This window comes from Brachyistius frenatus, unplaced genomic scaffold (genome assembly GCF_029030835.1).
Source record: "Brachyistius frenatus isolate BFR_SWC_R1_liver_20210118 unplaced genomic scaffold, ASM2903083v1 Contig_211, whole genome shotgun sequence".
In the NCBI taxonomy this organism is placed as follows: domain Eukaryota; kingdom Metazoa; phylum Chordata; class Actinopteri; family Embiotocidae; genus Brachyistius; species Brachyistius frenatus.
Window position 1 is genome coordinate 514,975 of NW_027210810.1, and position 27,973 is coordinate 542,947.

Sequence of the window (27,973 nt, forward strand, 5' to 3'; positions counted from 1 at the left end):
GGACCGTCTAAAAGGAATTTGGGAGCTCTTCGATTGTCTTAAGACGAGTTTCATTTCCCGGTTTGTGACCTCGCCCGACAGTGATGACACGATGTGCTGAACTTTGCGTACACTTTATGTCACTGCAGCAGGGTGAGAAAATAGTCCAATCTGGAAAAAGATGTTCAGCTTTTAAATCTGTTATTAGTTAAAAAAAATAAAAATAAATGGACTTTCTCTGTAGATTGTAAATATATTGTAAATATAAAAATCTCCTCAGTATCTCTTACACATAATCAGTGCAGACCTGCAGCCCTCTTTATATGTTTTGGACTTCTGCCAAACATGATTGCTACATATTTATATTTTCTATTTTGGAGCCGCTCTCATCACGTCTTGGATTTATTTTTACATGTTGTCCACACTTGTGAAACTGATGAGTCAGAGTCACACCGCTTTCCACAGATACAGGTAACCCACACACTGGCCACGCCCCTTTCCCAGGTGAGTCAACAGCCAGAAACCAGTGAGGAGACAAAAGACTTCAGGTCCTGCATCCTCTTTGTCTGCAAAAAAAAAAAAAAAAAACAAAACAGGTGAGAGACTGGAACAGTTTTCTTATAGAGGTTTGGTGGCTGAGGTTTTTTGTGGCAGGAAATTCTCTTTAATTTCTCTGTGAGGTTTTGTGGCAGAGAAGCTCTCTGGGTGTAACCTGTTTTGTTTAAGATGCTTTGTTCAACCTGAGTGGTGAATGATGTCGCGTTTGGGTGGTGTCGGGAAATAGTCCTATTACTCAATCTAAAGGTGAATACACTCTAGAAACGTGAATATGAAAGGGACAAGTAGAGTTCATGGTTAGTTGACATGTAAAAGTGGAGCTGCATCAACAACTGAGACTGACCAGTATATTATTGTCTGTTGACATTTAATGTCTTGTTTTGTCCCGACCAACAGGCCCCATCAGAAGAATAGAGTTTATTATCACAGGGTACTAAAGGAACTGGAAAATATTTACTTTCAAGATGCTGGAATCAGAAAATGTTTGCATTTTTCCATTAAAAAGAAAAAAAAATTACTCAAAACAATTAATCAATCATCAAAAATAGTGGGCAATTGATTTTCTGTTGATCAACTAATCGATTAATTGATGAAATGTTGCAGCTCTTATATTAAGTAGACATACATGCTGAAATAAAAGTAGAAGAATATATCAAATGTAGAATTAAAGCAGGTACAAAATATTATAAATTAATGAATGAAAAGTAAGTGAACCATGCAGACAAATAATCTGTGATAATATATAATATATTACATAAAAATATTTTTACGATGACAATAGGGAAAAAAATGTCATTTGTTAATTTTTTTAGACATTATTAGTGTCTTTTATTTTGCATTGAAAAAAAAAAAAAAAAAACAGAACAAAATCCGTCGGGGAGAGTGAGGCGGACTTGAAGCTGTGATGTCGGAGCTTTTGGGGGAGTTCATGAACGCGTCGTGCGTGCAGATGTTGGTGAGGGTGTTGAAGTTTTAAAAACTCCTGGAAATCTGTCGACAGCGAAGGAGCCGTCCGCTCCGTTTGGACGTCATTCTCTACAAATTAGGTCCCAAAGTGTCTCCAAACCTCCGGTAGGTGAAACCGCTCACTCTTGACATCAACGGGGGTTTATATATATATATTTTTTTTTTTTGTGGACAATTTTGACGACGTTTCATCATCATTAATTATTCGTCCGGTTACCGAGTTGCTGTCAAGTGATAGCTAGGTTGTTGTTTTGTTTTTTAGCGTGAATGCTAATAATAAGAAACGTTATCAGGACAAACTGTAAGACAACAAACATGCTGCTGGAAATGTCACTTTCTAAGTGAAAGTGACAACTATAACTGTTTTTATTTTCACTATTAATACTCAAGCGTTTCACCACTTTGTTGTCGGTCTCTGGTCAGTGATGTTGGCGTAAGCTGCCATATACACTATTTTTTTTTCTACAGGTTTATGGTCATTTTTGGTATGTATTTATATAATATATTTATTTAGTATAATTACTGTACGTCACTCATGAATATTAACCAGTGTTTTTAACCAGTTTGTGGAAGGCTTAGGTGCACATGTTTGGTACAGCAAAACGTATGTTTTACAATCAAAAATATGCAATTTCACAGAATTATTTTTGCATTATTATTATTATTATTATTATTATTAACAAATCTGGGTAAAATTGTCCAAAACTGCTGGAAAAGCTAGAGAATATAATAAACAAACAAGAGCCGAAAATCCTGAAGACAAATCTTGGTAAAGAAGTCTACTGGGGATCTAGTAAAAGTCATTTAATTATTTTTATTCATCCAACAGTGCATAAATTTTGGCTCGCATAAAGTAAATACTATATCAGCTGTATACTATTTGTCAATAGCTAAAATAAAACATATATTCTATTAGTATGTTGTAAAAACTGCCCTGGAAAAGTTGTGATTTTTCCTGTTATGTCTGCTGATTGGTGGAAGTTAATTTGATTACATTTTTTTTACTGCTGCTGCTGCAGTTGGCATTCAAAGAGGCATTTAAAGAAGAGGCCATGCTCTCATCACAAACCAGCACAAACCTGTGACGGGTCCCGTTTAACCCTTTATGTCTTCGTGTCTCTCCAGCCGGCAGCATGGAGGCCTGTATGATGAAGCCAGAAGTCAAAAAGAAACCAAAGCCGGTGAGAAAATTTACAGCGAACACACACAAAAAAACTGCAGAAATAATGCACAACGCAGTCTCAATATAAACAACCTCTCAAATATCATCCATGCCGTCCTATAACATATTAGGCAGCACCGAGCCCATGAAAAGTTTCTTTTCATCAGTTAATTTCATGCAAACTTCAGTACACAGCAGTTGTTGCCCAGTTTTTGGGCTGGTTGGCTTTTCCAAACAGCTTGAAGAATTTACACAGTTCGTCTGTGGATTTATTCGTCTCAGTGTCTTCTCTCTTCATACTCTGTAATCCGAAGGACTCTGTGGGGACCAAAAAAATCTGTTGCTCGACTCCTTTCTCTTCTTAGATGGTCCTTTGTGATCCTGGACATCTGTTTAAGCTTGTCATCAAGCTGCAGAATAAATTTGGGACAATCAGACGTCTCCCTGATGGTACTACAAGATGGATAAGAAATTAATCCTTTGCACAGTACTGTAATATAATCACGTGTGTTGAGGACGAGTCAAAAGTGCTGCAAGATTTCTCCCGTCAGTTCCATTTAGTGTAGCTTCACCAGATTAACGTTTGTTTGATGTTACAATTTAAAAGTTATCAAGAAAAAAAACCCAATCAATATCGAAAAGACAGGACATGAAAATTCACCGTAGCACAACACGCTTCCCGGCTCAGAGCAGCGATTTAAAAAGATCTGACACAATATGCAGAGCTCAAAGAAATGTTGATGCATCTCAACCCTCAACACACATTTAAGCGTATTTATTAATATTCATAGTTTATTCTAAGCGTTTCTCTGTAAAACAGCAGAGCAGCTGCTGGTTTTTATTCTGAGTGACTGAGAATGAATCGATGTTACGAAAACTAAATTTCCTGTATTGAAGCGTCGCCGCTGTTAAAACACACTCGGCTCTCACAGCGTCTTTTGTTCTCTTCTCCGTTTACAGCCCAAACCTCCTCCGAAGCCTGCAGAGGTAATAAACCCAAACCTTTCCTTAACTCTGTCATTGAGTTTATCATGTGTTTGCCGTGTTGGCACATAAGCGGGATTTAAAATGAACTGCGTTCGCAGGGAAAAAGAAATGACCCAGAGAGACCCGAGGCAGCAGCTCGTGTGCCGCCGCGACCGACCGACGCTGTAAGTCCAGAATCAAGAGTTCTGTTTGTGTGCAGAACCGCAGACGGACAGACACCGAGGTCGTAAGAGCGACCGATGATTCATAGTCAGCTGTGTTTCACGGTTCATTCAATGTCCGATGTGTAATTTGAAATCTGAAAATGCATTTGGTTCATTGATCCCAGAGTTTATATACACACCAGGTGCTGGTTTAGGCACTAAAACCTGATTAGGGCTGAAATGAAAAAGAAAATGGTCGGTGTTGATTTTTTTTTTTTTTTTTTTTTTCAGGAACTGAGTCAAACACAATACAGAGTGAAATGGTCAAACGGCGAGGTATTTACTGCAGATGTTGTTGTTTTTTTTGTTATAAATGTGTTTACAGGCGAGATAGGACACAAACGGAGGCAGGAGGTTTAAAGCACACAAAAACTTTATCAACAAAAATAGATGCAACAAAAAACAACAACCAAAGTGAGCCAACAGCACTGAATCCAAAAAGCAAAGTCCAAAAAGAAACTAACGAGCTGGCATGAACTTGAAGTGGAGGAAACCAGGAAGGACAGAGAGGCTGAGAGGCTGGAAGTGAAGTTGGAAACAGGTTTAGAGATGGAAAAGTGGAAACGGATGAAAATGATCAGAGGAGCGGGAAACACAGGACAGGAACCGAAACCACGAGAACGAGAAGGAACTTCAAAATAAAATGGGAAACAGAAAAAAAGACAACTAAAAGAAGGACAGAAAATGACTGTTGAAAAAAAGATATCTCGCACGGATTAAGTGAAACAGGAAGGATGTGTGACAAAGGATTTAAAGGTCAAACCTGCATGTGAGAATATCTCAGACAAATTTAAATAATGTGAAACCTCTCCGTGGTCAAGGTGCATTCAGTTTGTAGAAACGGCGCTGGTTCAAGTTACAGACTTGTTTCCTGTCTGGACCTCTTTAAAAAAATAAATAAATTAAAAAAAAGACAAAATGCTAAAAACATGACCTTTAAATGGACAAAAAGATAACTTTTAAATACGAGAAGAGGTTTGAAATATCTCGTCTGACATCACTTTAGTCAGACATATAAACATAAGCGTGTGACCGCCTATTTTTGTTTCTCATGTCAGAACGATGGAAACGTGAGGCAACGAGAGACAAAAGAGAAACGGTGCGAGACTCCCGTCGTTCCACCCAGACCGACAGACAAGGTGCAGTACACCCAAATCTGTGCAGTTTTAAAGTGTGAGAATGGAGCTTCTCGGGGGGGTTTCACGTTTCTTTTCTCTTCTCTTTTGTTGTTGATGTTTTGTTGGTGTTTTTTTTGTTGTTGTTTTTTTTGTGCAGGAACTGGACGCTGCCACCAGACACCGCCAACCCAGGAGGGCACCGGCTGAGAACACAGAGGTACGCACGCACAAAAATTCAAATGGAATAGCATCATCTTCTTCACTCGTTTTCACAAAACCGCCGAGTCAGAGCCTTCCTCTTCCTCTTCCTCCTCAGAGCGCCGGAGAAACTGACCAATCGGGAGCTGCTGCCGAGGCGGCCAGAGATGAAGCAGATTACAAACAGGTATTACAGCGTCAGCCGTCGCCTCCCTGCTCTGCCCTGATTCATGAACGGTTAAACGACGTGTCTCTTCTCACCTGCTCCGTCGTAGATTAATCCCCCCGGGGTCGGGGCGACCGGAAGGCTTCAGCGCAGCCGAAAAGAGAAAACGCCGACGTTCACTGTAAGAAATGAACCGACAGCTCGTCACTAAAGAGTTCCTTGAAGCTTTTTATTTTTGTTTATGTGAAGCGTTTTAAAGAAGTTTGATCAAAAAACCATGAAATTGTGATTCGTACTGGTGACTTGGTGTCCCTGCTGAACTGGTTCCTTTTGACAGACGTGTGTGTGTGTGTGTGTGTGTGTGTGTCTGTGTGTGTGTGTGTGTGTGTGTGTGTGTGTGTGCGTGTGTGCGTGTGTGTGTGTGTGTGTGTGTGTGTGTGTGTCAGCATGTAAAACCTGCTCTTCATGATTCATTCGATGCTGTCAGGTATTCATTAAACACACATTGTTTTCAGGTGCAGACAACCGAAGTGTGTGTACGATGTCTTGAGCGTGCAACACACACACACACACACACACACACACACACACACACACACACACACACACACACACACACACACAGTATAATATTTTAGAGCCTGTTTGTTCAACAGTAGAAAACATAGTTTAGTGTTTGCTGTTGCTCAGTTTTCCTGATGTCTGTTCTCCTCAGAGTTACGTGATCCGCGGCGGTGACGACGCCCTGGTTAAACCGGCTCCTAGCAACAAACTGGTGTGTGTGTGTGTGTGTGTGTGTGTGTGTGTGTGTGTGTGTGTGTGTGTGTGTGTGTGTGTGTGTGTGTGTGTGTGTGTGTGTGTGTGTGTGTGTGTGTGTGTGTGTGTGTGTGTGTGGTCCTCTGCTGTTGTTGTCAGCTGGTTTGTGACATGTGACTGTGGTTGGCAGGGCGGTCTGAAGGGAGTAATGAAAGGGTTGCAGTTGAAGTCGTCCCCAAAGGTATGAAGCAGCGGGAGGGTTGGTGTTTTCTGCCGCTCTGCTTTAGTGACTCCTTCTACTTTCAGACAGAATATACCGACGTTTTAATGGTGGCGGTAACTGCATGTGTGTGGGATTCGTTTCATGTTTTGTGAAAATATTTGTGGATTGATTAAGCCTGCTGAACGATGAGATCTGTGGGTCTTTGAAAGTCTGTTTGTGCCACAGTGAAGTTACTACGAGTACATCGGCTTTATTTTGTATCCGGCGCCTGAACCACGAAGCGAGATTCGTGGGTTTTCCAGCTGTCTTTGGGTTTAACGCGGGTTTTCTGGTGTCACAAAACTGCCTCTCTTATAACCGGGACAGGTCGCCATGGTAACACATGCAGAATGCCTAACCCGATCAAAGCAGGTTAACGTCAGAGGATCCGATCAAAACCTGTCAACTTGCTCGACTACGGACCAATCAGGGCGTTGGAAACATGGAGTCATCGTTCCTACAGGATCCCAACAAACAGGGACACAAGAGTTACAATAAAGTGACAAATATACGAATGTAGTGAAGAGATTTATCTATTTATTACTGGAGATAACTACAATGATGATGTTTGACCCCTTTAAGTTGTTTACACCTGATTTTACATTTTCCTCTGTTTAAAGCTTAATATCATCACAGAAACACGGTTAATGGCTACATTGAAGAAGAAACTTGTAACATATGAAAATTCATTTCCATCAAAAATAAGGACATGAATACACATTTGTTTGAAAAAACTTTATTTGGTCTTTGGTTTTGCAGTGAACCTACTAAAATATGAATTATAAAACAATTTCAATTTTACGTTTCCTCCCACACTTTTCTACAAGTGCACCAAATATCAATTTATGAGAATAAAAAAAAAAGAGTTGAAATGGTTTATTACTTACAAAACAACAGATTTTACATATTTGTAGCTTAGCAGTTGCCCGTAATGGTGGAATTAGCATTTGTACGATACAAACATCACAGATCTTTGTTTTGATTAATAAGCAACTGGTTTCGCATGTAAACAGATCGTTGAAGCCGGCGCAGACACACAGTGTAAAAGTTATTGTTAGTATATTGTTGATTCTTCTCTCAGGCCGGCAGAGAGCCGAGTCCAGATCCCAGCGCAGAGGAGGCCGCCTCAGAAAAGGAACCCAAACAGGACAAGAATGCAGAACCAAAACAGGTAAAAAAAAAAAAAAACAACAACAACACAAGTTTCTGACTGCTAATGTTAAAAACTAAGTTCTGCTTCTGCTTTTCCAAATAAAATCACTATATTCTCATTTGGTAATAAAAAAAAAAAAACCCATATATTCATTCTTCTGAAAATCAGATGACTTTGAAAACACAAAGGACACCTGTTTTCATAAGAAGTCCCACTCTGATGTGGTTGTTTTCAACAGTCTTAATATTTGCAAAATAAAAACTTATAAGCAGCTGCTTGTTTTTTTGGGGGGGGGGATCCATAAACTCTCTTTGTCTCGTCAGGACAAAGGAGGTCTGCTCGCTGGAATGTTCTGGAAAACACCCAAAGACAGATCATCTTCTCCGGCGCCGACGGTAACAACAAGTCTTCTGCCTTAAGACTGAACTTCGTTGTTCGGATCTGTTGCTTCTTTTTCAGTAATTGTTGTGTTGATCGACAGGTCAGTAAAGCAGACAGTGATCAGGAAGATGCAGAGGAAGAGGAGAAATCATCTGAACAAGCCCGCGTAAGTCATGTTTTAGTGGCTTTGGCATGCCAACGGACTTTATACACTTTGCAGAACTTCGCAAAATAGAAATTGCACAGTGACTTACAAAAGCAGAAATGAAGGGGACGGAGAGCTTTTATTTTTATACTGAATTAGCTCCAGTTTAAAAGATCTGCAATAGATATATCTGGAAAAAAAACACATATTTAGTTCTTTGTGCTCACGTTATATATTTATGCACAATAGAAAATAGTTCTTTATCATGTTTCCCTGCTTTATTCTTACAGGACAAGGGAGGCTTCTTCTCCGGCATCCTCAAAAAGTCCAACAAACCAGCAGATGAGACGTCATCACAGGTGAACTTCTGAAAATACAACTTCTGAAATGTTTAAATAATTGTTTGATATTTTGGGAAATGCACTTGTTTGCATTTTGGGACAAAGAGATCAACGTGAAGTCGCAGCCAGAGGGAAGTTAGCTTCGCTTATTTTAGCCGAGGCTAAAAGCGTGAGAATTTGTTTTGTTTTTTTCCTTTATTTTATATCACTTTTGTGTTTCAGGAGACTCTGAGTGCTCAGAGTGAACTTTCTGCCAGCAGCGACAGTCTGTCTGAAAACAAGGTGAGCAGCTTTGTGTTAAAGTCGCCGCTGTGATTTCAGTAAAGATAATGTTATCTTTAATTACAGTGTACACACAGAACTACAGTAGATTCACCTGCTAAAAGCCTTCGACTTCAACTTGACCCGAAATAAATCTTCCCTAACTGAGCGTGTGTGAACTGTTTGTGTGTTTCAGGAAAAAGGAGGAATATTCAGTGGGATGTTCAAGAAGTCGCCGAAACCAGCAGAAGCTGCTCAGACCGATGAGGTGGAAAATCAGAAAGACATCCGCGTTTTATATGCAGATTTATTATGTACAATGAGTTTAACCCTGATATTCAAACTGAACTCATTTGTTTTAGGACCAACGGTCTCTGAACAGCGATCTGTCCGGCAGTAACGATAATCTGACCGAAACTCACCCAAAGGTGAGATTCAGTGTATTTAATCCGTGCCATGAGTGGGTTGTGATTCTTACCATTATTATCATCACGTAAAAGTCCCTGACGGTGGAAATTAATTTTATCCGATGTCACCAGGAAAAAGGATTTTTCAGTGGGATCCTCCGCAAATCTCCCAAGATTCCCGTAGAGGGGACACCTGGGCAGGTAATGTGAAATCTGGGCCAGAGATACAAGAATGAAAAACACTGAATTTAAATTTAATAACGGAATTGAAAAGAAATCTTGAAATCAGCTGGTTCCTGTCTAGAAATAAGTAAACGCTGATAAGTGTTCAAAGGTTATATAGTTGTTATAATACAGGAGGAAAATTTGAATCAGCACTTTTTGCTTTTTCAAAAAGAATCTTATAATTAAAGTCTTTACTTACTTTTACTTGTTGTGCAGCAAAATAGCATCAACAACTATTTCCCTGTTGGTGCCTCTTGATTTTAGTTTAGTTTTGTTTTCTTGTTTTGTTGATCGATCAAACATAAGGACTTGTCGTTGTGACAGTTTGCATCGTTTGTGTTTCAGGATAAAGAGTCGCTGCAGACCGAGACGTCGGCCGGCAATGAGAGTCTGTCTGAGAACAGTAACACAAAAGTAAGAGTACGTGATGTTAACTTGGAGGGAGTTCGTGTCGTGTTACTCGTTCCCAAAAGCCAAATGATCCTGTGTGAAACAACAAGTGAGTTAAACAAACAAACACGTGACGAATTCCTTTTTTTCTTTGTGTCTCAGGAGAAAGGAGGTGTTTTCGGTGCCATGTTTAAGAAATCTCCAAAGCTGTCTGAAGGCCCCCGACTGGAGGAGGTAACACGTCACATCAATACATCACACGTACCCATTATTTCTATTCAGATTCAAGATTTCGTGTTACGGTGTTTGACTTTTAACTATTTGCTTAATTTATAAATGAAGCTCCGATTAATACGTTTGTATTCTTCATTCAAAGAAAAATAAAACGATCCTCAGCTGTCGTTTAGCAGGTTTCTAATGTAACATTTAATCTTCTAAAATAAAAAAAAACCTGACCAGAATATTGTGACGCATGTTTCTCTGATTTCGTCTCGACCTTGTGTGGCAGGTTTTTTTTTTCTTCTTTTTTAAAAATTTTTTTTATCCGCGCCCACACAGGTCGGGTAACATGTTTGTTGTGTTTAGGGTGCAGAGCCGCTGCACGGCGAGCTGTCTGCCAGCTCGGACAGCCTGTCGGAGAACAAGGTAAGTCCTTCACGACCGAGCGGAGAGATCCTCCCTAACGCTGCCGCCGAAACCAGATGAGTCACAATCACGTAAAACATTTCTGAAGTAGCTGTAGGATCCGCAAAGATAACGTTTCCTGGTAATCTTGAAATTGTAGACGATAAGTTTGCTTTTCTTCTCTCTGTAGGAGAAAGGCGGTTTGTTCAGTGGACTCCTCAGAAAGACTCCCAAAACAACTGGAGAGGTACAATTCCTCAAAACACAAGTGTCGTTTCCATGTAGAAACTCTGGACATAAACAGACCAAAAAAAACAATGCGATGATTTGCAAATTGTATAAAACCATATTTGATTGTAAATAGAGCAAAGGCAACATGTGAAATGTTTGAAATTGAGTAATTCGATTGTTTTTTGGGGGGGAAATTAGATGATCATTTTGAGCTGAAATCCTATAGGAGTCAAAAACGGGACAACATTTCACTTTCAAAACTCCAGCAACTGGTCTCCACAGTTACCAAACGTTTACAGAGTGTTGTTTAAAGGTGATGCACCCCAGTGGTAAACATGCCTGTGTCCCAGCTTTTTTTGAAACGTGTTGCTGCCATTAAATTCTAAATATCGACAGTATGACTATAAAAAAATAAAAAAAACATCACAAAATGTTTTTGATCTTAAAGCATTGGTAGAAATAAAGGCTGAGTCCATTTTTTTTTAAGTTAAGTCAATAAACTGTGTATTTTTCTTTCTCAGGAGAATCTGTCGGCGCATAAAGATGTTTCGGGCAGCAGTGACAGTCTGTCTGAAGCTGCCAGCACAAAGGTCAGTTTGACTTCCAATAAAAACTCTCTTTGACATCGTTTTATTTAAAGGTAATGATGTTAGATGTTAGTTGTTTTTTTTTATTTTCAATCGTCATTCTGATGCATTTCTTTGCCTTTTTTTTTTATCGTGCAGGTTTTTTTTAATATTGACCTGAGTTCACTATGCGTTTTTCTGCACATCGTTCCAGGATGAAAGGAAAACAAATTTAAACTCGTTTCATCCAACTCCTTCATCCGTGTCAAAATAAACAAATTGTTCTACACTTCAGTGCTGTCGTGTTTTTAGCCTCTTTAGAAATAGAAAAATAACTGAAATGTTGCAGACTTTGCAGAAAGCTCCCGAAGCTGTGTTTCGTTCCGACGGAGGGAAACGGTAATCATGCGATGTGTGTTTCAGGAGAAAGGAGGCGGCGCGTTCAGTGGAATGTTCAAGAAGTCGTCCAGACTTGCAGACGATCCTCCTGCGGAGGACGTAAGCGGCAGCGTCTCCTCTGACTTCTGGCTTCATTCAATTGTTCCAGTAATTCTGCGTGTTGCCAAAATATCACAGCTGCTGTCAGAAATGCAAAAAAAAAAAAAAATCTATGCAAGAGTAGTTACCAAAGAAATGACTTAGAGGAGGAAACACGCCGAGCTCTCCCGCAGTAGAAGTAGTGAAATATAAAAGGCCGGTTCTAGATGATCTTATCTTACCAATCTATTTGTAATGTTTTTTTTAGTTTGTTTTTAGTTTTTTACATAATTCTATTAATCCGTCTAACCATCTTCGATACATTGTAGATTTTAACAGCTTCCATTAACTAATTGTGGTTTTGCCTTTTCTTTGTCAGTTGATCTCCTTTTTACTCATTATAATCATTATAAATGAGCGCCTCCCTCAGCAGTTTTCTCAGGTATTAATAAAAAAATGATGATGATGAAAATGATAATGATAATGTTGATTGTTTCTCAGGAGAAAAAGTCTCAAGACGAAGTGTCAGGCAGCGAGAACAACACCAAGGTGACTTGTTTTTATGTTTCATTTATAAACTCCTCCTGAATGATTTGGTCCGTATATCATGGCCACACACACACACGCATACGCACACGCACACACACCTGTCTGTCAAAAGGAACCAGTTCACTTTACTCTCTAAATGTGTCTTTTTCAGGAAAAAGGAGGAATATTCGCTGGAATATTCAAGAAGCCTCCGAAACCTGCAGAAGCTGCTCAACCAGGGGAGGTAACGGTGTGTTTATCACCTTAAAGAATACAACTCTTCTACTTGCATGTCTGTAAATATATTTGTAAAATTTTAAGTTTCAAAAGATTTTCTACCATTAAAGTAACAAAGTTTTGTAGAAACTGTTTGTAAATTTGCTCTCAATCGTAAAATATTTGTTTAATGGGAGAATGTTTTCTGAAATTATCTTCTTCCTCAGAAGATGAAAATTGTGAAAGCTTCCGTTCATGGCCGTCAATCCTTTTTATTTACAGGACGCGTCTGTTGATAACGAGCTCTCAGCCAGCAGTGAGAATTTATCTGAGAACAAACTGGTCAGTGTTGATCAGCGACTTGATTCATAAATGTTGGAAACGCTGATCCCAGCTCACCTTAAAGCCTTTTTCTTTCCGTTTCACCAGGAGAAAGTTGGAGGGTTGTTCAGCGGACTTCTCAAAAAGACTCCAAAAGGAGAAAGGACCGAGTCGCCGGTAAAATAACGTTCTCCTGGAGCGGCAGAATGTTTCTGATCCTCCACATAATTTCAGCCTCTTCATTCGACCGTGTCGCTTTCTGTTTCAGGATCGAGAGGCTCAGAAAGAGCCATCGGGCAGCAACGGCGACCCGTCGGAGAATAACGACACTAAGGTGAGTGCAGTGGAACAAAACAACAACAACAAAAAAAACGCAGCTTTGTGTTCGGCGGGAGCGTTTTTACTGACAGACTCTTATTATTTTCAGGAGAAAAACATTTTCAGCAACATGTTTAAGAAGCCGCAGAAACCAGCAGAGAAGGTACTGTGACCGAATCAGACTTTAAATAAACGCCCTGTGATGGATTATGGTTTGACTGTTTCCTGGTTTGAATGCAGGAGTCGGAGGACAACACTGAAAATCTGTTAACTGGCAGCTGCAAGAATCTGTTCGACACGACCGCCCCGAAGGTACCTTCATCCTAAAAAAACGGGAAATATGTTGGCAAAAAAAGCAAAGAGATTAAACCCGAACAGATTAAAATAAAAAATAAATGCTCCCCTTGATGTATAAATTGTAATATCACACTTAAAAAAAAACCCTCTATTACAGTTGGTCCTGCATTCAAAATCATCTTAAAAAAAAAGGAAAAGTAGAGAGTAAATAACAGTAAAATGTAATTTATGTAACTAAAAGTTAGTAAAATATGACTAATTATGCAGAAAATGTTTTCTTATATTAAATGTTGTATGTATTGTTTTTAACTATCTGCTGCTTGAAACAAGAATTAAATTAAACAAATTGCTGCATAAATTATAAAATAGAAACTTTAATTAAAAAAAAGCAAACTTACAGGACTGGCAGATATTCTGTTTTAAAATAAAACAAGTCTTGTAGTACTCGAGGGGTCAAATTACTTGATAAGCAAGTTACATTGTGTGAATGATGCATCATATTAAAGGAAATAGAAATACGAAGTGAAGTAGCTCAATACTGTACTTGGGTATCTGGAGACTTACTGAATAGTTGATGCTGATGTTTTCCTGCAACAGTGTTTCGTGTCTGAACAGAGAAAAATAACAGATGTGTGTGTTTCAGGAGAAAAAAGGAGGCCTGGCAGGATTATTTAAAAGATCGGCCAGCATCGACAACCTGTTTGACGAGGTCAGTGTCAGCGCAATGACATCCTTCTCCACAACAACAATAATAACTGATAAATCAGTCAAATAAACTCTGCTCCTGCTCTCCACTCACTCTGAATAACAGCAGCGTCGTCCCGTCAGATTTGCACCCTGTCTGTAAATGACAGCATACTTTTTTTTTTTTAGAAGTATAGACAGACAGACGGACAGATTTCAGTCCCTGGTGATATTAACTTGTCACTGCTTTTTGGCAGCTGACGAACAAACCTCCGGAGTGTCCTTAAAGGCACCATTAACGAGACATTTCCTGAAATGAACCATCTGGCTGTCTGAGAAGTGGAAAAGTGACTGTATGCTTGAAACTGAAGTTCTCCTCACTTGAACCTAAAAAGAAAATGTTATCAAGCAAATTTAAGGTCCCATATTGAAGTTTTTAACAACATAATTGTGATTAGTTAACTACCATCCTTTTTTGTCATTTGCTGTATTGATCAGGAGAAAGGGGGGCTGTTCAGTGGACTTCTCAAGAAAACACCCAAAGCATCCGGAGACGAGGAAGCTGCAGATGTGAGTTTGTGACTCGTTGCACTGATCGCTTCACTGTCTGCGGTGGCTGTCGTTGTTACACACTCACACACATACTGTCCTTTTCTTTCAGGACAAAGAGGCTCAGAAGGAGCTGTCGGCAAGCAACGACAGTTTGTCTGAAAACAGCAGCACCAAGGTACTAAAACGTGTTTGTTTTCATGCACTTACAGGCGAGTCTCTTGCAAATTTCTCCTTTTTAAAGTCTGATTTTCAAAATGAATCAGAAGACGTTTGAGCAGATTTAATCTTGTCTGTCGCTAAACGAGATTGTCTGATTTCAGGAGAAAAGTATCTTCAGCGGGATGTTTAAGAAAAATCAAAAGCCAGCAGATGAGGTCACCCTCATGCTAACTTCAAATATATAACGCTGTTTGATTTCAGCTGTGTTTGTGTTTTTAATCTTTTATTCTCTGCTGTGTTTGTTCAGGAAGGCGAGGACAAGAAATTATCTGCCAGTTGTGAAAATCTGTTGGAAGCAAGCACAACGAAGGTAAAGCGTTGTCCAGAAATCATTATCTCTATCTGTTTGTTTTTTTCCTCTCTCTGATTTCTGTCATTGATTATTGACTGTTATAAAAAAATAAAAAAAACTTTGCACTATTGTTTAGTTAGTTTTAATTTCATTTAATTATTCTATTGTATTTTATTCTATTTATTGTATAAACTGTGCATTTTTATATTTAATATTTTTTTACTGTTATTTTATTGCTTTCCTGTATCTATAAATGCTGCTGTAGCGAAAACATTTCCTCTTGGGGATTAATAAAGTAACTACCCATCTATCTATCTATCTGTTTGTTGCGTGAATGCTTCACGTGTTTCAGGAGAAAACAGGAGGACTCGCAGGGATCTTCAAAAAGTCTCCCAAACCAGCTCCACGCTCGATCGCTTTCCAGGTGACCAAACACCTCAGGATTTTGTATTTGTTAATATTCATGTATGATGTTGAAAATCCAGAAAAATCCAGAATAGAGATTCTGAAACTCTCTTTTATTTTTATTTTCCAGGATCCTCTCCGTGACTCAAAGCAGCTGTCAGCCAGCTGCGACAGCCTGTTAGAAACAGGGAAGGTGAGAGCTTCTCTGCGGATCCATCAATGAGTTTATGTCATTTTATGATGCCAGAAAACATCTGAATATTTGTATTTTCTTTGTTTCGCTTGTTATGCACGGAAACTTTGAAGATTACGGTCGTAATCATCAGATTTCTGTCCCTTATGTCTCTGTTATGTGAGAGTTACCATTCATCAATTATTTTAAATACAAGAAATAAACGTATTTAACTGCATGTTTTTTTAAAGGAGGATCTCTCTGAACTGTCGGCCAGTAACGATAGTCTGTCTGAAGCTACAAGCACCACAAAGGTGAGTCAGTCAGAGTCTCTTACACTTTAATTGTAACATCTTCTCGCCTTTGCGTACCTTAATAAGTAATAAATAAATCAAATAAATACTTCACGCTGTATTTTTCTAACAGGAGAAGAAAGGCGGGTTTGGGGGGATTTTCCGGCGGACGCCCAAAACTGTGGAGCAACAGGTACGAAAGATTTCATCATCACTGAGAGCCATTAAATGTATTTATCGTCACCGTCGTACAGTCGGTGGTAGCTGCAACGACGGACGAAGAAGTCACAACACGGAGCAAAACAGTGGAGCTTATCGGGGACAGAAATACAATACTTTCTAATCTGCGTATTAAAAACGGTCAATAAATTAACTCTAAAAGTCTGAAAGCACGAGTGAAGATACGAACTCAGAATTCCTCGTTACAAACGATGACATCAACTTCACAGTTTGAGAAAAGTGACACTTGAAAAATGAATGAATGTCAGAATATTTAAGCATTTGTTTGCCCCCCGCCCCTTTTGCTTTAATGGCAGCAGCCCTCGAGCTGCATGGACTCCACTTATTTATCCCAGCATGCCTTCTTGTGATGTCGGGAAACGCACACAAATTTGATTGTTGACCTAGAAATAGAGCAGAATCTCAAATATTTCTTCTTTATTTTACTTATGTTACTTCTTAGTTGTAAGTATTTTGATTTGCAGGTTGTAACGTGGGAGCAGACTTGTCTTGGAAAAAATAACTTGTAAAATGATAAATGTGTTACGAGCACGTTGGCCGATCCCTGTTAACTCCTGAGTCGTCCGCTGGTTTCCGTGCGGCCGTTAAACAAACTGATGTTTCTGTGCTGTGATGCAGGAAAGTGAAGAGGCGGAGTCAGCGGCAGCGGTGGTGCCGGGAGGCGCAGGCCTGAGACGCAGGAGGACCATAAAGAAGAAAAGACGAGTGAGACGTCGTTCACTTTACAAGCATCCACAGACACGATGAAGAGAAGCAGCAAATCAGAGTTTTAACATACTCAATAACATAAATTTATACTTCTAGCGTCGACTCCCAACAAAGAGGGTTCAGTTTTTATGTAGTTAAAGTCACAAACATTTTCTCTGTTTGAGGATTTCCTTCTTGTCAAACTAATAAAATCTTTCTCTCTTTATTTTTTGCAGGTTGTGTCATTCCGAGTCAAGAAAACTCTCAACGTCAATGCGGCTTCACAGGTATTTACTGCTGTCAGATGCCTTTTTTTCCTTTGTCGTTACTCGCGTTTTCAACCTTTCAAGACAAACGCTGACAAATCAGTTTCATTTACTTTAAATCTGAGTTGATTTTTTTTTTTTTTAGCGCGAAAGTTATTAGATCATTACACAATAATACTCCGTTTTTTCCTCCTCAGAGTTCAGATAAGATGCCCCTCATTGAGGAGGCAGTGGAGCTGCAGGAGCTGAACGAAGCGCAGGTAGAAATATTCAAATGTTGTTATTCTTTAAGAAGTTGCCAATGTTTCTAACGGGATGGATTTTAAAGAATAATAATGAATAGATGAGCCGAACTGACTGACCTCGGTGTTAAAGTTGACTTATTGTTTGTTTTGCAGGAGAACACGGTGGAGGTTGAGCCTGTGGAGATGGCAGCTTATCCGACTGAAGGCAACCCTGCTGTAGCTGAGCCGGTGTGTTTCAGTGTTCTCGTGTGTGTGTGTGTGTGTGTGTGTGTGTGTGTGTGTGTGTGTGTGTGTGTGTGTGTGTGTGTGTGTGTGTGTGTGTGTGTGTGTGTGTGTGTGTGTGTGTGTGTACCATCAGTGGAGACATGGGCCCCTAAATAATAACACGCTATTTCTGCGATAATGATATTCTCGATGATATAAATTTTTAAAAAACGGAAATTTTTTTAATTAACAACAAACAATTGCAACAAAATAAGTGTTTTAACGAACTCTTTTACAGTCATCAGTGTCGATGATGATGTGAAAGTTAAACATGCAACGTGTGTCATATTGTTAATCCGATAAGATAAAGATGAAACATCAATACACCAACACGTTTGGAATATTTCCATCATCACACTATGAATTTTGTTTATCTTAATAAAACTTGGAAAAGTATTATTTAAACAATAAGTTGTCTGTGAAGTAACACAGGTCGTTGTTTTCAGGAAAGTGATGAGCTGATGGATTGGTGGAACACGGTCAAAGGTTAGTTTGAACCATTCATTTAAAAAAAAGTAAAGTTTGAACTGTTTGTTCATTTATTTTAACTGCTTCGCCAGCAGAAAGTGTGGAAATCACAGCCTGCATTTACACACACGCACACGCACATGCACGCACACACACACACACGCACAAATAGTACTAATTACTAATTGTGTTATTTGTGCTGCTGGTTGCCAGGTTGGACGGAGTGGACGGAGACTTCTAATTTCACGGAGGGGGATGAGCAAATGTAAATACAGTTTGTTTGTTTATTTGTTTGTTTGTTTGTTTGAAATAGTTTTTCAGTTGATGTCATATTTGGGATTCTGGGAGATTTAGTAAAGTAATTTTTGCACTTCTAATTTTCTTGTCAATTTAAATATTTGAAGGACTTAATGATTAAACTTGACAAACCAAACGTCTCCACGGTGCCTCATGTCATGTGGTCATCGTTCCCGTGTGTCTCCAGGGCGATGGAGCAGGCGGCCGATCGCGTCTACATGGCGGCCCGTCTTTTTGTGCGTCTCTTCAACCAGCAGGGGGCGTCCCTGCAGCACCGCATCCTGGAGCTCGTGGCTCTGGCCGACGCCGCCGATCAGTTCCACAAGAAGACGGTGAAGGCCGCCGTGGGCGGCGGCGTGGCCAGCGTGGCGGGCAGCGTGGCCACGATCACCGGGCTCATCCTGGCGCCTTTCACGTTCGGCGCCTCCATTATCGTGACGGCGGTGGGGATCGGCGTGGCGACGGCGGGCAGCATCACGTCGGCGACCGCCAACATCACCGACGCGGTGCACTCCAACATGGACCGTAAGAAGGTGGAGAAGATGATCCAGGGCTACCAGGAGGAGATCAAAGACATCCGAGAGTGTATGGAGTTCGTGCAGGTGAGGAAATGTTTTTAACTTTTTAACTTGAACCGTTAAGCTTCTGACGGTTTACTGCTCTGCCAAAAATCTCTATCTGGTGGCATCTGACAGGTCAGAGGTCGAGGTGGACGAATAACAACACAGAAAGAGGCTAAATGGAAAAAAAAAAAAAAAAAGGGTTCATGCTGTATATGTCAGGGTTTCTTTTCAAATGAACAGGTCATCTGTTTTTACTGTTATATAGTTAAACATTTCGTCTGTGAAATGTCTAACTGATGAAAAATGGCCATCATAAGGTGACGTCGTTCACTAAAACTCAAAGATATTCAGTTCACGTGTGAGAAACTCAACAGTTTTGATACATTTCCTGCTTTATAATTTTACTTGGATGAATTTCTGTGTCGATTCGATTTGATTCGATATCATTTCGGTTTGGTTCGGGATATTTCAGTTACAATACCAATTTTGCTTGGATGTGAAACAGACTCGGAGAACTTGATTGTGTAAATTGTACCAGGAACCCTCTAACAGTGCATTATTAAAAATATGAATGTTTACATTAAGAACAGACCTTAAAGCAGTTACCTCTATGCACTTTTTATTCAACAACAACAACCATAAAATACTCTTTGTTTCTGGTATAAACCCCGCCCACTGAAGTCGCATATACTCGTGTTCAGAATCTTATTGGCTTTACGAAGCGTCAATCATCGCTCACGTGACTTCCGACTGGCTGGATCGGACACCTTCGCTCGATACCGACTCTGGCTGGCTACGGTAGCCTGGGGACAAGATATGGAAGCTCCTATTGGCTCAGTGAGATGTCGATCAAACCAGCAGTGGAAAGAGGCTTTCTGACTTTACTGCCAACTATGCAGAAAATGAAGAACGCCTGCCGGGAAGTTTCAAATCACGCAACAGTGGATCGTGTGTATTATGGATGTAATAATGTGTTTTGGATTGTATTTCCTCAACCTTTGTGGACTTGACCAGGCTGTTTGTTGTCGGATCATTGTGGGACTATGACACTTTATAGGTGAGTTACGTCAATACTGTAATCGTCATTTTGTGCGGTGGTGGTCTGACAAAGCTGTTCGCTGAACCTGCTGAGGCGATTGTATCTTGAAATAGTTAATCGAATCGCAAGAATCGTAGTTTTCCGCAGACCTCTCGCATGAGTAGAAACGTAAACTTTAGCACTGTGGACGAGGAAGTCGATGCCGTTAAAACTCCACGTTAAAACGAGTGGGCCGTCCGAATGTTATGTGGCTAAAAGGTCGATCTTGGGATTTAATGAATTCATATTGAATTATTCAAGTTAAGATGGATTTGAATCGGCCGACCCCAATTGCTGACCGTCTGTCTTGTCTCTCTGCGTGTTGTAGGAAGGTATGGACACCCTGCAGGAGTGGGATTTTGAGAAATACACCCAAAGTGCTGCCAAAAAGGCCATGAACCACAACATTAAACATGTGATGAAGGAGGGAGGCCGCGCTGGGAAAGCTCTGATGATCAACACCGACAAGCTCATCAGCACCGTGCAGATTTTGGGAGCCGCAGGCGGCGCCGCCAAAGCCGCTCAGGCCATCAGCGTCACCACCGGCGTCATGTCGGCGCTCTTTCTGGCTCTGGACGTTTTCTTCCTCGCCAGAGACTCCCACGAGCTGCGCAAGGGCGCCAAGACCAAATTCGCCGCCAAGATCAGGGATGTATGTAAAGACCTCCAGGACGGCCTCCTGGAGCTGAACAAGGTGAAGACGCAGCTGCAGAAGACCATGGACGGCATCGAGGTGGAGGAGTACGAGGAGATCGAGGAGGTGGAGGTGGAGGTCGAAGACGACTTGGAGTCCGACCCGAAGAAGCTGGCCGAGCTGGAGAAGGAGCTGGACCTCATGGAGGAGAAACTGGACAAGAAGGCGGTGGAGGAGGAGAAGAAGGAGCAGAAGAAGATTAAAGAGATGGAGAAAGAAAATTCAAAGGAGAAGAGCGTGAAGAAAAAAGGGGAGTCAGAGGAAAAGAAGGAGAGAGAGGAGGAGACGGAGGAAAGTAGGGAAACGAAAGAGGAAAAGGAGGAAGGAGAAAGTGAGTTTGGGTCCAGAGTAGAGACGATTCCTGGTGAGGAAAAGGAGCAGAAAAGGGAGAACGCTGCTAAAAAGGAAGTTTTAAAAGAACAACCACAGAAGGGAAGCAAAAAAGACAAAGAAACGGAGAACAAAATAACAGCTGGAAAAGAGAAACAGGAGAGTAGGAGAGACAAGGTGACAGCAGAAGGGACAGAAAAGGAGAAAAATAAAACCGGAAAAGAGCAGGAAGACAACAGGAGTGTAAAAACACACAGCGAGAGGAGGAAGAGGAGCAGCGGGGAGGACGAAGGAGGGACGAAGCCTGAATGGAAAACTCCAAATAAACAGGTGGAAAGCGGGAGTACGAGGAGTCACAGCGGCAGGAGCGACAAGCACCGAGACGGAGGAAGCAAAGGCGAGACGAGAGGAGCCGACGAGAAGCGAGGAAGCCGCCGAGAGAGCGACAGGACGGAGAGCTGGAGGAGGAGAGGAGAGGAGGAGAGAGGGGTGAAGGACTGGAGAGATGAGATGGAGAAAAGTACAGAAGAGAGGGGCACGAAGAGAGAAGATCACGTGAGGAGAGAGTCGCATCGAGGTCACGAAACCACCAGGAGGGGACACGAGGAGACGCGAGGGGGCAGGGTGGAGAGCGCCAGGAGGAAGTTTGAGAGGGCAGGAGGTGAAGAGGAGGAGGGTGGAGAGAGTCGGAGGAGAGACGGAGAGCACCAACACAGCCGGCGAGGATCTCGGCCGCGCTCCAACGCTCTGCTGGAAGACGGACTCAACATCTAGTTTGAACGTTCAGACCGAAAACCATTGAGGTCTCAAGTTGCCCAAATCCACTGCAGAAGTTCCCCGAGTTTCATCACAGTTTTAGTTTGTCTGCAGCATCCCGGTGATCCAGTGGAAGCTGCGCGTACCTCCACGGTTGCATCACGAACCGGAGCCGCTAACAGCTAATTCGGCCCCTTCAAATACCCGATAAGCTGATAATGCAACAGCACACGTGATGAGCTTTGACGGGATCTTGTCCTCGCGATGGCTTCAGTTTCTAAAATACAGAAACGTTTCTGTAGCAAGTTCACCGAACCCAGCAGAGAGCTGCTGGGTTCATCATTTCTGCGTTGAGGATTGAAAAATGAGCCACATTCAGTGAGTTCTCATGACGGGAACTGAAATCGGTGACGATGCGCCGCCAATGTTGAAATGACATCAACTTTACTGCGGAACAAAATCCACTCACTGACGTGTTTATTCATGTTTAGACGGCGAAACTACAACCCGTCATTTCAGATCGGTTTATTGTGTATTTTGGTGTTTTCGGCGCGAGGGATGACTTCCTGCTCATCGATCCGCCGCTTTGCTCCAGACTGAAATGTCTCAACAGCTGTTCGGCGGACATTAATTATTGATAGATGATATTTCTAATGACCTCTGTGATCCTCCGACTCTAGCGCCACCATCAGGTCTAAGATAAGACTTTAATGGAACCGCAGGGAAACTTGTCTTGACTGCAAAAATGCTGCTACTGTCCAGTACAAAATAAATCCAAATACATCTCATGAATACCTAAAACGTTAAAATATGGAAAATAAATACCCCCAAAAAAAGCCATAAATCCTGGAATTAAAAAAAAAAAAAAAGTTTTTACAACGTAAAAATAATTACGACGAGAAAGAGTATTAAATTGTCATGTTAAGTTATTGCACATGACAGTAAACAATAATCAACAACAGCAAGCAATGACCTCCCATCAGCCTCAGCTGCACTTTACATTATGTTAACGCTGATGGGTAAATATTAGCTTGTTAATATAAAAGCTGTTAAAGCCTCATTCACTCATTCACTCCCTCCATAATAAACCGTCAACATCCTGCATCGTCAGTGACGCAGCAGTGTATTATGGGATTGTCAACGGACACCAATGAACAAACCGTACTGTCTACTTTTTGGTTTTTCGAGAGCACTCTGTGGTCGATACAAAAATAAAAAGGGAGGCCAGTAAAACTGGTACACTACGTAGTAAATAGAGATTGATTTCAGCCATAGTTGTGTAAAACTGTCTTCAACCAAACCACAGAAGAAGAAAAAAAAAACCAACAACAACCGTGCAGATTGTTTTATCTGCAGGTTTAAAGACGCCTCTACGTCTGGATGCGAAGCGGCCGAATGAATCATTTTCATTCCTCGCAGCTTTGAAAAATAGTGTCTCAAAAAGCAGTTTTTCATGTGTAGGTCAAGTTTTCACTGCAGAAATGCTCACCCATTATTTATCCCAACTGACGGAAGCACAGTTGCTGTGAGCAACACAGATTCAAATCACATCCACGTCAGTAGAAAACTACAAGATCAGCATGTTTCGTTCAAATGTGGGTGTACCGGCCTTTTGAAGCCTCTTCATGTGGATATTGTTCAGACAGACGCGTTCAGATCTTTTCTTTTACCGCTGAACGCCGAAGCTTTTGCTGCTTCTGTAAAAACCGTGACTTTTGTTTTGTTTTGTGCCACAAAGCAGCTGCGAACAAACGTCCAATTTACTACAAAATGCAGTTTGCACATCGTCGTTGACGCAAAACTTTGGATCAGTGTTGTTAATGCATCACTTTAAAGTTGTTTTTTTTTTTTATTTTTAAAAAGCTTCAAGCGCAGTTTGTTTCTGAAACCTGTTATTCTACACGGTTCCAGTTACTTTCTTTATTATTGGTGTTTCAGGGTAAAACTAATGGGACTGTTTTAACTCTGTATCGTACCTTTTCTTTTTTTTTTTTTTTTTTTTTATGAACATGCTGCGTGTCGTGTCGTTTACAAGATGTTTGTTTGTATTTTGTACTTAAAAAAAAAAAAAAAAAAAAAAAAAAGGCCAGTTTGACTGCTTGTCGTTATATTTGAGCTACGACAAAAACCCGCTTTGGAAATCTACCGAACTGTTACGGACTTTTGCACTTTAACCAGACGTCGTCGTCTCCACGTCTGTCGCTGCTCTCGGGTTGAACATGAGCACTTCTTTAAAACGCTGCACTTATCGCCTGTCTTTACCGCCGGTGTGTCCGAGGTTTTATACGTACGCAGTTTGTATTTTTATACGGGTAAACACTCTTTTCTTACGGTGCTGGTTTCTTATTGGACAAATAAATTATCAAGTGACAGTGAAGTGAATTTTGTCTTCTTTTCCGTCTTTGAAGTGCATGGTGGGATGGAAATCGCCGCTAATTTCCCCTCCACCATAGTTTTTTTTTTTTGCCTTCACGCGTACAAAACTAAACAAAAACGTAGGACTTAACAAAAACCAACGAGCAGGTTTTGGGGGCTTTTAAAAGGCCGATTTCAGATTTCGGTGAATGTTTTGTGAGCTGTAACAGCTGATCACCACTGTGGGGAGACAGAGGACAGAAGATCGACTATAAAACAGGTCATGGATCACGTGTCATCTCATGAAGTGCCACTCTTTTTTTTTTTTTTTCTAGTTTTGCTTTTTATAATATAAATATAATATTTGTTCAAAGCCTTGTGCTCTGAGACAGTGGGTTTCCATCTTTTATTGTTTTTATTTATTCTTTGTAAATAGAGTGGACTAAGTATGTTTACTCATCTTTATTCACTTAAATGGGATTTTATTGGAGCTTCACTTGAGCTCTTCCATGCTTCTTAAATCAGCGGGTCGTCTGTTTGTACCGCTTAGATAAACATTTAGTTTATAAAACGTCTAACTGATGAAAAACGGCCTCGCAAGGGCACATCTTCCACCAACAGTCTGAAACTCAGATATTCAGTTCACATTTGAGAAACTCTACAGTTTTAACACATTTCCTGCTTCATAATTTTACTTGATAAATTGTCTGTCAGTCAACAAATCCGCCTGTTAAATACCTAATTTATTAGTGTAGACACCTGAAATGTAAGAAATGAAATGAGATTTTGAAAACTTCATCTGCAATTTGAAATATATTCCAGCCTAAACTTCTGTTTTTACAGAAATATACCTGTCAGATTTTCACCTCCATGTTAAGTGATTCTGTATGATTTTTTTTTTTTTTTTTCACCTCAGTAATGACCTACTTTCTAGACAACTTGTAAATTAATATTGGTACATAATGTAACAAACATGACAGCATAAGATCAGAATAATTCTTGTTATTTGGTCCACAGTTTTGTCTTTGAAATTAAAAGTCATTCATTGTAAGAAACCCCGCGAAAGGAGGGATATTAGTGATAAAGATTTCCTCCTTGCTGACCGTCTGTCTTGTCTCTCTGCGTGTTGTAGGAAGGTATGGACACCCTGCAGGAGTGGGACTTTGAGAAATACTCTGAAAGTGCTGCCAAAAAGGCCATGAACCACAACATTAAACATGTGATGAAGGAGGGAGGCCGCGCTGGGAAAGCTCTGATGATCAACACCGACAAGCTCGTCAGCACCGTGCAGATTTTGGGAGCCGCAGGCGGCGCCGCCAAAGCCGCTCAGGCCATCAGCGTCACCACCGGCGTCATGTCGGCGCTCTTTCTGGCTCTGGACGTTTTCTTCCTCGCCAAAGACTCCCACGAGCTGCGCAAGGGCGCCAAGACCAAATTCGCCGCCAAGATCAGGGATGTATGTAAAGACCTCCAGGACGGCCTCCTGGAGCTGAACAAGGTGAAGACGCAGCTGCAGAAGACCATGGACGGCATCGAGGTGGAGGAGTACGAGGAGATCGAGGAGGTGGAGGTGGAGGTCGAAGACGACTTGGAGTCCGACCCGAAGAAGCTGGCCGAGCTGGAGAAGGAGCTGGACCTCATGGAGGAGAAACTGGACAAGAAGGCGGTGGAGGAGGAGGAGGAGAAGAAGGAGCAGAAGAAGATTAAAGAGATGGAGAAAGAAAATGTGAAACTGAAGAAGAAAGGAGAGGAGAAGAGGGTGAAGGAAAAGGGAGAGGCAGAGGAAAAGAAGGAGAGAGAGGAGGAGACGGAGGAAAGTAGGGAAACGAAAGAGGAAAAGGAGGAAGGAGAACGCGAGTTTGGGTCCAGAGTAGAGACGATTCCTGGTGAGGAAAAGGAGCAGAAAAGGGAGAACGCTGCTAAAAAGGAAGTTTTAAAAGAACAACCACAGAAGGGAAGCAAAAAAGACAAAGAAACGGAGAACAAAATAACAGCTGGAAAAGAGAAACAGGAGAGTAGGAGAGACAAGGTGACAGCAGAAGGGACAGAAAAGGAGAAAAATAAAACCGGAAAGGAGCAGGAAGACAACAGGAGTGTAAAAACACACAGCGAGAGGAGGAAGAGGAGCAGCGGGGAGGACGAAGGAGGGACGAAGCCTGAATGGAAAACTCCAAATAAACAGGTGGAAAGCGGGAGTACGAGGAGTCACAGCGGCAGGAGCGACAAACACCGAGACGGAGGAAGCAAAGGTGAGACGAGAGGAGCCGACGAGAAGCGAGGAAGCCGCCGAGAGAGCGACAGGACGGAGAGCTGGAGGAGGAGAGGAGAGGAGGAGAGAGGGGTGAAGGACTGGAGAGATGAGATGGAGAAAAGTACAGAAGAGAGGGGCACGAAGAGAGAAGATCACGTGAGGAGAGAGTCGCATCGAGGTCACGAAACCACCAGGAGGGAGGAGTCGAAGAGGAGTCACCACAGGAGGGGACACGAGGAGACGCGAGGGGGCGGGGTGGAGAGCGCCAGGAGGACGTTTGAGAGGGCAGGAGGTGAAGAGGAGGAGGAGGAGGATGGAGAAAGGAGAGGAAGTGACAGAGAGAGGAGAGGAAGTGACAGAGAGAGGAGAGGAAGTGACAGAGAGAGGAGAGGAAGTGACAGAGAGAGGAGAGAAAGTGACAGAGAGAGGAGAGGAAGTGACAGAGAGAGGAGAGGAAGTGACAGAGAGCACCAACACAGCCGGCGAGGATCTCGACCGAGCTCCAACACTCTGCTGGAAGACGGACTCAACATCTAGTTTGAACCTGAACGACCTCTACGACTTTTTATTTTTTTTAATTTTTTTGCGCTACAAATCAGCTGTAAACCAACGTCAGATTTAATGCAAAATACACGTCGGGATTGGCTCCTAACATTCGGATTAGTTTTGTCAATGCTTCACTTGGAAGTATATATTCGAAACCTCAACACACAGTTTGTTTCTGAAACCTGTTGGTGTCAGTTACTTTCCTCATTGTTGGTGTTTCAGGGTAAAACTAGTGGGACTCTTTTAACTCCGTGTCGTGCTTCTTTTTTTTTTTTTTTTTGGGACAAACATGCTGCCTATCGTGTCGTTTACAAGATATTTGTTTTTATTTTCACTATAAAGGCCAGTTTGACTGCTCGTCGTTATATTGCAGGTACAACAGACCTGCCCTGGAAATATACCAAGTGGATAGAAGAATCATTTTCCTTCATCTTAAACTGTGACAGGTTGTTTTTTTTCCCACTCAGCGCACTTTAACCGGGCGTCGTCTCCTCCACGTCTGTCTCCGCTCTCGGGTTGAACACTACCACTTCATAAAGATAGCACTCTAACATCTGTATGCACTACGGGTGTGTCCGAAGTTTTATATGTTCGCTGTTTGCATATTTATACGGGTAAACACTCTTTTCTATAAATTATTATGAGTTACAGTCAAGTGAATTTGGTCTCTTTGTTTTGTCTTTGAGGTGCATAATCTCACATCCTGCAATAGTTTTTTTGTGTTCACGCATAGAAAAATATACAAAAACATAAGACTAATAAAAAAAAAAAAAAAGAGCGAGCTGGTTTTGGGGGCTTTTAAAATACAGATTTCAGATTTCAGTGGATGTTTTGTGGGAGACAGAGGGCCGAACCGGGAGTGTAAAACAGGTCTGTGATCAGGTGTATCGTTATATAAGCATATGTCATACTCACATAATACTGTTTTTGTTATAGGTTTAATCTTTATATCATAAATATAGTCCTTATTTAAAGCCTTGTGCTTTGACATGTCCGATTTCTATATTTTATTGTTTATTCTCAGTAAATGCCTCTAGTGGAGTACATTTACAGTGGTGTGAAAAAGTGTTTGCCCCCTTC

General features: G+C 41.3%; 1 protein-coding gene across 7 annotated transcripts; it reads left to right on the plus strand.

The window, feature by feature from the left end:
• The first annotated feature begins 1,416 nt into the window (after window positions 1–1,416).
• On the plus strand, window positions 1,417–27,553 carry LOC138633168 (myb-like protein X). 7 transcript variants are annotated; one of them, XM_069719252.1, is made up of 49 exons: window positions 1,418–1,608; window positions 2,629–2,684; window positions 3,626–3,652; window positions 3,751–3,816; window positions 4,087–4,131; window positions 4,914–4,994; window positions 5,131–5,190; window positions 5,290–5,358; window positions 5,447–5,518; window positions 6,053–6,112; window positions 6,284–6,334; window positions 7,437–7,526; window positions 7,832–7,903; window positions 7,990–8,055; window positions 8,325–8,393; window positions 8,598–8,657; window positions 8,833–8,904; window positions 8,999–9,064; window positions 9,176–9,244; window positions 9,614–9,682; window positions 9,821–9,892; window positions 10,244–10,303; window positions 10,473–10,529; window positions 11,035–11,103; window positions 11,503–11,577; window positions 12,058–12,105; window positions 12,257–12,334; window positions 12,583–12,639; window positions 12,727–12,798; window positions 12,890–12,955; window positions 13,049–13,102; window positions 13,180–13,251; window positions 13,880–13,945; window positions 14,419–14,490; window positions 14,582–14,647; window positions 14,793–14,846; window positions 14,939–15,001; window positions 15,336–15,407; window positions 15,519–15,581; window positions 15,812–15,874; window positions 15,987–16,046; window positions 16,712–16,798; window positions 17,017–17,067; window positions 17,244–17,306; window positions 17,445–17,519; window positions 18,002–18,041; window positions 18,237–18,288; window positions 18,508–18,922; window positions 25,229–27,553. In XM_069719252.1, the coding sequence occupies exons 2-49, from the start codon at window positions 2,637–2,639 to the stop codon at window positions 26,882–26,884; spliced, it is 5,010 nt and encodes a 1,669-aa protein (XP_069575353.1). In that variant the 5' UTR covers window positions 1,418–1,608; window positions 2,629–2,636; the 3' UTR covers window positions 26,885–27,553. The 7 variants fall into 7 exon arrangements, with proteins under 7 accessions (XP_069575349.1, XP_069575351.1, XP_069575352.1 ...); XM_069719249.1 differs by adding an exon at window positions 20,290–21,228 and having other exon boundaries at window positions 1,420–1,608; window positions 6,053–6,334; window positions 26,171–27,553; XM_069719248.1 differs by having other exon boundaries at window positions 1,417–1,608; window positions 6,053–6,334.
• Window positions 27,554–27,973: the final 420 nt, after the last annotated feature.